Source organism: Musca domestica, unplaced genomic scaffold, assembly GCF_030504385.1.
Source record: "Musca domestica strain aabys unplaced genomic scaffold, Musca_domestica.polishedcontigs.V.1.1 2, whole genome shotgun sequence".
NCBI lineage: Eukaryota > Metazoa > Arthropoda > Insecta > Diptera > Muscidae > Musca > Musca domestica.
In genome coordinates, this window is record NW_026712249.1 from 7619259 (window position 1) to 7632110 (window position 12852).

General features: G+C 39.0%; 2 protein-coding genes across 2 annotated transcripts in view; both read left to right on the plus strand.

Moving 5' to 3' along the window:
• The window catches only part of LOC131802135 (nucleolar and coiled-body phosphoprotein 1-like), a 160181-nt gene extending 157535 nt beyond the window's left edge, over positions 1-2646 (plus strand). Inside the window, exons 2-4 of the mRNA XM_059121573.1 lie at positions 87-165; positions 231-2589; positions 2639-2646. Coding sequence (XP_058977556.1) covers positions 87-165; positions 231-2589; positions 2639-2646 — 2446 coding nt within the window. The remainder of the gene's footprint in view (positions 1-86; positions 166-230; positions 2590-2638) is intronic.
• Position 2647: 1 nt separating this feature from the next.
• On the plus strand, positions 2648-12852 carry LOC131802170 (uncharacterized). The gene is made up of 3 exons (XM_059121754.1): positions 2648-5145; positions 10065-10276; positions 10339-12852. Exons 1-3 carry the CDS (start codon positions 2676-2678, stop codon positions 12628-12630), a joined length of 4974 nt encoding a protein of 1657 aa, XP_058977737.1. The 5' UTR covers positions 2648-2675; the 3' UTR covers positions 12631-12852.

Sequence of the window (12852 nt, forward strand, 5' to 3'; positions counted from 1 at the left end):
TGTATATGTGTTGCAACACTCTTTACAATAAACTTACATTAGATATTAATATTGAATAAGTAATATTTTTATTTGAATATTTTCAGATATCCAATTAATGATTTAAAGAAAATCCAACAATCCATCATAACACAGTACAAAAATCTGCTTGTAATGGACGACAAGGTAAGGAGGCAGAAATACAAATATAACCAAATATTATGATGATCGTTTTAATTTTTCATTTTCAGAAAGTTCCTGCCGAAATAATCAACATTTCCAGTGAAGAACTTAATGCTGAGTTCATTAATCTTTGTTCAGACGTTGGGGGTGAAGAGGAGGAGGAGGATGAGGCTAAGGATAAGAAACAACAAACATGTACAACCTCCAGAAGGCAAGAAAACCCAAACTCCTCAAAGCAGGCAGATAAAGAAACTGATATAAAACCAAACACCTCAAAGAAAGCAGATAAAGAATCAGCTAAAAGGCCTTCAGAAGCTTCGAAAGCAACGGAAATCAGACTTGAAAGTGATGATGATTTGGAAAAAATATGTGTTTCATATCCAACTTCAACGGCCGACAAGGCCAAACAGCCAAAGAATAATGTCAAAGGAAAGACAAATGAAGAAGAAGAAGAATCATCTAAAGCCAAAAATCTGGATGATGTTACAAAGAACCTATTGGATCAAATAGATATGATCTGTGGTGAAGGTAATTTGGATAAAACAGGCGAAAAATCACCAACAATTTGTCAGGAAAACATCAGCAACGAAAACAGTGGATTCTCCTCGAAAATAAGTCCTGCGAAGAGGCAAAATAATAAAACTGAAGCACCAACTGCGGATACAATTTCTTTAGACGCTTCAAGTGATGACGAAGAGGTTAACGCCAATCTAATTAAAGAAACTGTAAAGAAAGTATCCCAGCAGCAACTAGGCGCAGAGACGCCAAGTCCCGTGCTAGAGGAGAAACCACGTTCAAATGTTCGAAAATCTGTTGAAAACCATAACCAAACTGATGATCACAATAAAACTGTTCCCAGTCCTCCAGCTGCGACAAATGCAGTTGAAGAGGAAACTAAGTCCCCAACCGATCCAACAATAATTTCAGCCCATAATGGCATTAGCCTAAAAAGCCTGCACAATTCTAATTGCGAAAATCTTCAGGCCGAACATCAACGTAAAGAAGAAGAAGACAAAAAGCGAGAGGATTTAGACAAACCTACATTTGAGGATATCGAAAAACGTAATAGCCTTAAATCCACGGAGAAAATACGTTCGATTCTGCTGAGTATCCTACAGCCAAGTGAAATAGATGCTTTAAGAGATTCCTTTAAAAATACCCAGAAGAACAGCTCTGAAACGGAAAGTGAAACAAATTATGGCAAACAAAATTCCCCCAAATGTGTGGACAATGAGAATACCAAGTCCTTATTGGACGGCCATCAAAAAATTACAAACTTGGAAGTCCGGGAAAAATTACCCAATGGCATGGAAATAGATAATAAGTCACCACCACCACAATCCTCAGAGAGCCTAAACGGAAAGGTAATAGATTGCCACAACACCGAAGAGGAAGACCAAAGAACTACTCCCACCAAGAAATCTTCGAAAGCTAAAAAATCCAAAAAAGCAAAATCCTCCCGGCCATCATCCTCGCCTGGTGGCAACAGAAAAGTTGATATTACCCGCAAAATGAATCAGGTCTACAGGGAATTAGAATGTACGTTTAAGGGTTTCGATCAAATAATGAATTATGAGCCCAAAGCAATTGACGGCAAGCGACGTTCCAGTGTACATTCCCGTTCAGTTATTTCGGAACAATTAAATGTAGATGAAGAACCCACAACATCCTTCCAACTGAGAAAACGCCGCAAAACCATTGGCAATGAGAATACCAAGTCCTTCTTGGACGGCCATCAAAAAATTACAGACTTGGAAGTCTCGGAAAAATTATCCAATGGCATGGAAATAGCTAATAAGTCACCACCCCCACAATCCTCAGAAGGCCTAAACGGAAAGGTAATAGATTGCCACACCACCAAAGAGGAACACCAAAAAACTACTCCCACCAAGAAATCATCGAAAGCTAAAAAATCCAAGAAAGCAAAATCCTCTCGGCCATCATCCTCACCTGGTGGCAACAGAAAAGTTGATATTACCCGCAAAATGAATCAGGTCTACAGGGAATTAGAATGTACGTTTAAGGGCTTCGATCAAATAATGAATTATGAGCCCAAAGCAATTGACGGCAAGCGACGTTCCAGTGTACATACCCGTTCATTTATTTCGGAACAATTAAATGTAGATGAAGAACCCACAACATCCTTCCAACTGAGAAAACGCCGCAAAACCATTGGCAATGAGAATACCAAGTCCTTATTGGACGGCCATCAAAAAATTACAGACTTGGAAGTCCGGGAAAAATTACCCAATGGCATGGAAATAAATAATAAGTCACCACCACCACAATCTTCAGAGAGCCTCAACGGAAAGGTAATAGATTGCCACACCACCAAAGAGGAACACCAAAGAACTACTCCCGCCAAGAAATCATCGAAAGCTAAAAAATCCAAGAAAGCAAAATCCTTCCGGCCATCATCCTCACCTGGTGGCAACAGAAAAGATGATATTACCCGCAAAATGAATCAGGTCTACAGGGAATTAGAATGTACGTTTAAGGGCTTCGATCAAATAATGAATTATGAGCCCAAAGCAATTGACGGCAAGCGACGTTCCAGTGTACATACCCGTTCAGTTATCTCGGAACAATTAAATGTAGATGAAGAACCCACAACATCCTTCCAACTGAGAAAACGCCGCAAGACCATTGAAAATGAGAATACCAAGTCCTTATTGGACGGCCATCAAAAAATTACAGACTTGGAAATCTCGGAAAAATTATCCAATGGCATGGAAATAGCTAATAAGTCACCACCCCCACAAACCTCAGAAGGTCTAAAAGAAAAGGTAATAGATTGCCACAACACCGAAGAGGAAGACCAAAGAACTACTCCCGCCAAGAAATCATCGAAAGCTAAAAAATCCAAGAAAGCAAAATCCTTCCGGCCATCATCCTCACCTGGTGGCAACAGAAAAGTTGATATTACCCGCAAAATGAATCAGGTCTACAGGGAATTAGAATGTACGTTTAAGGGCTTCGATCAAATAATGAATTATGAGCCCAAAGCAATTGACGGCAAGCGACGTTCCAGGGTACATTCCCGTTCAGTTATCTCGGAACAATTAAATGTAGATGAAGAACCCACAACATCCTTCCAACTGAGAAAATGCTGCAAGACCATTGATACCCAAAAACGGCACTCAAGCAATGCCATTGCCCATCAGTTAAGTTCTCAGGAAGACAATGGTGATGCTAGAGCAGATATGCTGCAAGAGAGTAGGAAAACCACTGAGGGGAATTTTCACAATACCTTGGATGTAGATGGAGATGATTGCAATCATAGAATAAGATACTCCAGTTCGAATGATGGTGAAACACAAACAATAATACCCCTTAAGGTTCCCAAGATTATCTTGAAACGTTTAACCCAAAAAGTAACCGAAAAATACGCCATAGTCCAGAAGCCTATCGAAAATAATGGAGATTCCGTATTGGACACAAGTAATCTAAAGGTTCAATCAATTCCAACATCCACAAAGCATGTGACACTATCAACGTCGGCCAATCGAAAACCTCTGCCACAAATTCTAAACAATGACAGTCAGATGTTTGAAAAAAATACCAGAATTTGTGTCCTGTGCAATGGCAAGTCGCCGGATTTGACAAATCATTTTGTAGGAAAACATAAAACAGAATCCTATGTTGCCCGCCTATCATGGTCCCAGCTAGAGGAATTGCTGTTAAATACACAATTCGCCACAGCAGTCGGCGGTGGCAAACTATCGAGCGCACTGCCCCAGTACTCGATTAAATGTCAATTTTGCGAAACCCAAATCAAGGGGAAATTCCATCAGTTTTACGACCACTATTCGAGACACACTGGCGAATTTGCATACCAATGTGGCCAATGTAAGTACAGCCGTTCCCATAGGGAATTTATCACTACACATCAGCTGAATAAGAAGAGGTGTAGCAATGCAAAAACCCAAATCCTGTATCGTTACAAAGCGGATGCCCGAGTTATTTACCTGTACTACTGTAACATTTGTAATTTTGTGCAATTGAATGAGGCGAATATCTTCAAGCATCTAAGGGAGCATCACGATCCGCGACAGGCAACACAGGATAATGTCAAGAAATGTATATTGGCAGCCATAAGTGATGGTCCAGAGAGCAGTAATGCCATCGAACGTCAGGATTCTCCAGTGCCTGCCGCAGCAGCAGCAGCAGAAACAACACCCAGTGAGGGTGAAGTTCCTAAAATTGAAACAAACCTGAAATTAATGGATGATAACATACTTGTGTGTAATGAGCCCTGTATGGATGGGGAAGAGGCGGCGACTGCGGCAGAGGAGAATTATGACTTGGCCACATGTGCCCTAGATGAACAATTGAAACAAATGCATGAAGATCTACAGGCGCCTCCGACTCCGCCCATGACCACTATACATTTAAATTCTAATCCCGTACCAGCTATCAGTAATCGTTTGAAACCTTTTGCAATTAAACCAGAGCCAGAGCCCATGAACGACGATGAAGATAATCAATCGATAACACCACCACCATCACATCCACCACAACAATATATAGATCAGAGTGGCATTAGTCCTCCATACAGACTTTCGTATCGTTGCTATCCAATACATGTCAAATATCTGGGCCTATTCAAGTGTCTAACCGACGATTGTTATTTTTCCACGGATTGCCCGAAGGAATTTCAACACCACTTGCAATCTCATACAGATGAAAGCCTATGTCTGCAGTGTGCCTATTGTTCGTTCCAAGGGCAGATATCTTCAATTGAAACATTAATTGGACATATTCAAAACGATCACAGTCGTATGCTGTTCCAATGTTCGGAATGCTGTTATCGTAGCATCGATGGCTGTAATGTATTGGTACATCAAAGGGAAAAACATTGCAGTGGACTCGATGGAAATGAGTCGCTTAAAGTATTCAAGTGTCACGGTGAGGAAACGGCATTTTGTGAAGAGAGTAGCCGAGAAAAATTGAAAATGAATGCTCCAAAAATTCAATGTGAATGTAAGTATTAAATAACAAGTAAAAGGGTATCGATCGGTCGGTTTTGCCTACCGATGTATACCCTCAACCAATGTTCGATTATTTTCAAATATTTTGACTTCTGTTATGATTATTCAAATGTTTAACCCCTTATGCAGTAGGTTCCGAGGAATGGGCCAATATTGGCCATTTCGTATCGGACTTAAATAAATATAATATAACTTAATGGAAATTTTGAGATTTACCAAGTCTTGAATAGAATCGGATGTTAATTTCGCTTTTTATGAGCTTCATGGATATTCAAAATTTTGAGCCTTTGTGGGGGAGGTACCAGAAGAAGTGGACCGAAATATTCCATCTTCAAAACGGATCTTTTGTTAGTGGAAATGATGAGATGTGTGAAATATAAAGAGAACCTGATGCTTATTTCGTATTTTATAAACGTTTTGGTTATTCAAAACTTTGACCTTTTGTGGGGGAGGTACTAGGAGGAATGGTTCGATCTCTACCGTTTTTTTTTTTTTTTTAACAGATCCAGTGTCAATAGAAATATTCGAATGTATCATTGTATGTATCAGTCTAAATGGAATCCGATAGTAATTTCGCGTTTTATGAGCTTCATGGATATTCAATATTTTGAGCATTTGTGAGGGAGGTTCCAGAAGGAGCTGACCGATATTGTCAATTTTCGCACCAGACCTAGCACTGACGCAAATATTAGGATATGCAAAGTTGAAGCAAAATCGGATTATCGGTTTTCTTTCAGTGCAAAATATATGTATTTTTTGAAAATTTCGACCTTTTGTGGGAGAGGTACCAGAAGGAGTGGACCGATATTGTCCATCTTAATATCAGAACTTGGGTTAATATAAATATTGGGATGTGCGAAATTTCAAGACAATCGGACTCTTACATCACATTTTATGAGAGTTGTAATTATTCAAATGTTGACCATTTGTGGGAGAGGTACTCAATGGAGTGGACCGATAAAGTCCATTTTCACACCTGACCTAGCACTGACTCAAATATTAGGATGTACAAAGTTGGAGCAAAATCGGATTATTATTTCTTTTTCTATGCAAAAACCTTATTTTTTGAAAATTTCGACCATTTGTGGAGGAGGTACCAGAATGAGTGGACCGATATCGCCCATTTCCGAACTCGATGTAAGTTTGACAATCATATTACGATGGACGGACGGAGGAACATCGCTAGATCGACTCCAAATGTCCTGAAACGGATTTGGTCCAAAGGGACCTAGGGTCTAAAACCATTATTTCGACTAGGCACGTTGTGACCGTGTCAAATGATATCTACCCTCTGTAGCCATGTGGCTGAGGGTATAAAAATCTTGAACCCTATGTAGGAGAGGTACCATAAGAAATGATCCAATCTCTACCATCTTAATAACAAACCTTGTGTTTATGGAGAAATTGAGATGTGCCAAGTCTGAATGGAATCGGATGTTACTTTCGGTTTTATGAGCTCCATGGATATTCAAAATTTCGACCCTTTGTGGGGGGAGGTTCTTGATGGAGTGGGCCGAAATTGTCCATTTTCGCACCTGATCTAGCACTGACGCAAATATTAGGATTTGCAAAGTTGGAGCAAAATAGGATTATAGTTACTCTTTCTGTGCAGAATATATATATATATATATATATATATATATATATATATATATATAGTCCACCATATGTATATATCTGCACAGGGTGAGATAAAAAAACTGCAATTTTCATATGTTGTTTAAATTTTATTGAATGAAAGCAAAAAAAATATTTGAAATAGCATCAAATTTTAGAAAAAGTTTAGATTTGTTCGAATTGGTCACCATTGGCACGAATTATGGCCTTCAAAATGGCCAATGAAACCGTCACACGCTGCCCGAATTTTGCTCTGCGGTATTTTGGCCCATTCCCGGCGAAATGGTATTTGTTAGTGCCAACCTTGCTTTCCAAAATACTCCAGACACAATAGTCCAACGGATTGGTATCAGGAGATTTTGGTGGGCTGGAAATGAAGCGAGGTACCTCATTTTGTAACCATTCTTGGGTGGCGTGTGCTGAGTGCGATGGTACTGAGTCCTGTTGGAATGTCCAAGGTCTGGGGTCAAAATGTTTGCGTGCCGAAGGCTTTAATGCACCCTCCAGATATTCGGAATTTATTCTGATGCCACGATCGATTAATACGAGCGGAGAGCGACCACCGGCTGTTATGGCGCACATTTCATCTGACCTCTTTGGCAAGTGAATACGATCATTTTGTTTGTTTACAAACTGCTGGGCAACGAATGTTTTCGCATCGGAGAAAACCAAATCCGGCAGTTCTCCACTTTCGGCCAAGCGAAGCAACTCTTTAGCTCTTTTTAGTCTATTTTCTTTCTGTTGCGGTGTAAGTTCTTGCACTTTTTGGAATTTCAATGGCTTTACCCCGAATTTTTCAATATTTGCTGAATGGAATATTGCGATATGTTCAGCTCACGAGCCATTTTTAGGCCACGGCGACGCGGGTTTCGATCAAGTCGCTTCTTTACTCTTCTAACCATGCTGCTGATGTTGCTGTTTTCTTCCGTTCACCTCCTTAACGTCGGGCTACGCTACCAGTATCACGGTAACGAGGGATGGTACGAGTCACAAAAGATTTATTCACATTTAAATGCTGGAGTGCTCTGACGATAGTCACTTGTGATTTTCCAGCCAAATATAAAGAAATCACACTATCACGCTTGAATTCCATCACGAAGAACTTTTTTTCTGGAAAATTTTGACCAAAATGCTTATGTACGCTTGTAAACTATATAATTAGCTGTCACTGGAATAACTTTAACAGCTGTCGGACGAGTGGCTTAGAAATGACAGCAGTCTGAAGTTGGTTGCAGGTTTTTTATCTCACCTTGTATATTCATTATCGGCGTAAAACGAATCCCATTGATCCATGTTCGTCCGTCTGTTGTAATCTCGCTAACTCCCAAAGGAATTGAGAAAGAGTACTGATATTTAATACACATGCGTTTTGAGTCTGAACTTCGAAGATGAGCCAACTTTTTTTGTAAAGCCCCCATCAAGGATACCCCCTCATTTTGAGAATTTTGACGATTTTCTGCACATTACCAACTGAATTGAATGGAATTTGATAATTAAATATATCTAAACTATTTGCAAAAAAAAAAACAGTAAAGAAAGTCTTAAAGTCAGGCGGGCCGAGTTTATGATACCCTACACCCTTTGCATGTTAAGTAGAGCTTCACACAACATATAAAAGTTTTTGTGGGGAATTTGTGAGAATTTAGTCATACCAACTATGATTATAGTTTTGACTTAAAGTCCAAAGGCACTAATATATGAGAGGAATATAATTCTCAGAATCAACTTCTACTAAATTTGCCGACGCATTTGTGCCTTTTCAATTCGGTCTTGTATTACCCATTTGGTGCACAAGTAACTTAAAATCGGATAAGAACATATATGGGTATATCTATATACCCATATATATATCGAAAATCTGATCCGATCTCGATAAAATTTGCTAAAAGTATTTCTGAACCGTATTTGATATTTTTCCACGAATATCGTTGTTACGGAGTGTAGATTACGGGTGTGGAGAACAAATATAACAAATCGGATGAAAAATATATATGGGAGCTATAGTTATATCTGAACCGATTTTCACCTAATTTGACATACTTTTTTCTAGGCTCTATGTGGTCGTAAGTGCCGAATTCCATCTGATTTAGGCTGATATTACACGTTTGGTGCACAGTAAAAGGCAAATCGGACGAAGATATTTAGGTATGGCAGTTATATCAAAATCTGAACTGATCTCCATAAAATTTGGCAAAGGTATTTCTGAGCGGTATTTGATACATTTTCCCAAATATCGTTGTTACAGAGTGCATATTAATGCTGCGGAGGACAAAAATAGCAAATCGGATGGACAATATATATATATATCGGAACTATAGCTGTATCTGAACCAATTTCGATCAAATTTGGCATACTTATTTCCAGGTTTAATTTGGTTGTAGGTGCAAAATTCCATGATATTTGGGCTGATATTACACTTTTGGTGCCCTATAAAAGGCAAATCGGACGAAGATATTAATTAAACAATTATTTAATATATTTTATTTTTTTAAAAAGACCGGAGCGGTTGTTACCCCGCTTGTTTATTATGAAATCAAATTTGTAACTGATTAACTTAACTAACTTAACTCTAAATGTCACCTACGGAATTATTATTATTTATGCTGACTTTGTATTTCCCACGATCACGCCACTGATATTTGATGATTGTGTAAAAGTGTTATTATTTCGGGTGGCGTGTGTTATGCTGGTTTGCTCGCGTTGTAACTGGATCTGCTGTTATGGCATTGGGTTGGAAATGTTGGTTTGCTCGTGTTTTTAATTTACAAAAATACATGGACAGACAGACGGACGGACGGATATGCATAAATCGACTCAGAATGTGATTCTATACAGATCATCAAAGGAAACCATGGGTCCATCTCTTTCCCTTATGCCTGTTACAAACAAATCCACAAAGACATACCACCTTGTGGTGTAGGGCGTAAAGAGTTAATATAGGCCCACATGGTGTTATAGCCCCCATATAACGTTACCTCCTCTGTTTAAATATTTCCACGATTTTCGAGACATTTTTCAACGGAATTGTCTGGAATTTAATACTTAAAGGTTGTTACGGTTTCCTAACACTTTTTCAAAGAAACTTTAATATAAGTTCACGTTGTGGTATAGCCCCCATATAACGGTACTCCCATATTTGAAACATTTCGACGACATTCCGGACATTTTCAACGGAATTGTCTGGAATTTTGTATTCCAAGTCTGTAATGGTCCTTATTTTGACTTTGCATATATCAAAGTGGAGGGTATCAAAACGGGATTAGTATCCAATGTAATTTGTTGTCTTATTTTCAGACTGTCGCCAACACTCGTTCTACAATTCCAATTTTTTGAAGCAACACATGCTAAACGAACACAAAATACAAAAGCACCCGAAATACTATTCGTGTTTATACTGTACGTTTAAAGCCAACGATGATGACGTGCTGCGGAAGCACTTGGCTCTATGTCATCCAAATGAATTTGCCTTTATTCGTGATCACAATAGCGCTGAAACATCACAAGAGGTAGGTCTTTTTGTTCGTAATTTTTATTAAAATATATTTATTGTTTTCTTTTTCCCCTCCAGGATTCAGTGGAGCAGCTGCACTTGCTACAACTAAGCGAACCGATTACAAGTCTAATTGATTACAGCAAAACCGATGCCATTGAAGATGTTAAACCAAACGCCGACGAACTATTGAAATGCCAAGAAGAAACCCTAAAGATACGTCTAAGAAAATTAACAGAAAAAACTGGCATAGCACCTGATTGTTTGTATCGTTGTCCCGAACAATCATGTGGTGGTTTCTTTTCCATCTATGATCTATGGTTAAGCCATATGAGAGCGAAACACTGCTGTTTCGAGTGTGCATGTCCACATTGTCCCGGCGAAAAACTGTTACCGTTAGAGGAACTTAAAACACATTTCGAAAATCATCGCCGTCATCTCTATCTTTGTTATCATTGTCCCCTTACCTTTGCAAGCAATGAGGAGGCGATGGCCCATGTTTCTAGCACAGGGCATGTACATTCGTACGGTGCAATGCGTTCTGAGAGAATACGTTTTAATTTAAGTTATTCCTATTTTATTTTCCTCCCATTGGATAAGTTAAAAGAGCGCGCAGAATTTATACCAAATATCTTAAATTTGTTAGATGAACGTCTACGCGAACTGGAATCTAGGGAGTCGAAGAGTTTTAAAAATAGCTGGCTGATACCCACGGAGGATAGTCCGAACTGGTTGGAAGATTTTCCCACAGATATTTGTCGCAAATTAAAAAAGAAATGTTTCAATGGAAAGTGTGACTTTCAAGCCATCGAAGCGGCGGAACTGTTTCAACATGTTCGTGAAAAACACAAAATCTCTGGTTCAACATTTAGTTGCCGCGAATGTGACTTTAACATTGTCAATTGTCAACACTGGGATGATATCCTGGCCCACATGTACCAACATTTCGATAGCACATTCTTTATATGCGGTGCCTGTTCCGCCTACTTTTACAATCACTCAAACATGGCAAACCACATACGAGAAAAACATGATTGTCGCGATGTACCGCTTATAAATTTAAGACAAGTCGAAAAACAAATCTGTATCCGGCTGGCCATTGTGTTTGCCAGCAAATGTCTATCGTTTAGTACGATGCGCAATTGTTTCTGTTGCGAAGAGAAGGGCATGAAGGGCGATGCGTATATTTTGCATTTGAAACGTTATCACAAATTCTCGCTGCAATATTTTTGTGAGTGGTGTAATTTACCCATTGAATCACTGCAATTGGTGAAGGAGCATTTCAGTAAAGTCCATAGAGTCAATACATTGAAAATCCGTTGTGAACTGGCTTCGAAGTATAATATAAAAGTTAAGTCCGTAAGTAACTTTGAGCTGGACATTGATGCCAGAGAAGAAGTGGTGCAGCAGCAACCAATGGGGCAAATAAAACAAGAATCTGAGCAAATAATAGAAAATGATGATAGCGTTGTAATTTTAGATGATGATGACATTATTGTTGAGAATCATGTAAAAGATCAGGAAAAAATGGAACAGGAAAATAAACTTATATTAAAATGCATTGCCATGGACAGTTTGAAAGAGAAGACAATGCCGCAGGCTTTTTCCCCCGTACAAATGTCAACCCAAAATTCCAATATACCCCTAACTACGGAATGTGTCAATTGTGTCTCACATTTAAACAATCTTCAAATGTCTCCAGCAATCAACCAGCCATACAACATTCCCAGCTTTTCCCATCCGCAATCTGTAATATCCCAAAACTGCAATGTCCCAATATGTATGGCATATAGTCAGGCCAATGCACCACTACATGCCGGACAAATTGGCTCTAGGAATATATTACATAGTGTCCCGCCCAATTCCCATGTAAATATTTCCAACATACAATCGATGTCCAATAGTGTACCACAAAAATCACACAACATTCGGCAACAACATATTCCCCGAATGCCCGCAAATCAGCCACCAACAACGGCAGCCGCCACACATCCAATACCATATTATTCAAATAACAATTTTCCACATCAACCCACTCAACAACAAGTTGAATATTCTACAAATCATTTTATCTATGCCGCAAACGCCACAGCGGACAATTCTTCAAATCAATTTTCTGATAATCATATAACCTATCAAACCACTACCCATTACAATCCAACATCTCTCAATTCAAATCCACAATATTCTTGTCCCACCTACACCACCTCTCCTAACGTTACACAAATGTCTACTACAACAGTCAACAATGCTGGACCGTATCATAATTATCCACCAAACCATTTCCAAACAAATGACTACGTTCCAAATACGCTTGTGGTCAATCGACAACAACAATTTTATCCTGGCCATCACACTTCATTCCCGTAGACCACAAATTCGGGAGGAAAGCTCCCAAAAATAGAATACTACAGTTTTTTATCGATTCCGGCTCGAACAAAAATTTCTGTAGCCAACACACACGTCTGTCGGAAGTATACCCTTAGATAAACCTCTTATAGTTAATACGGCAGGTGGAGAAATTAAGATAACCAGAAAAATAACAGGACATTTGCTTTTAGGTTTGGAATATTAGATAATAATACGTTTTAT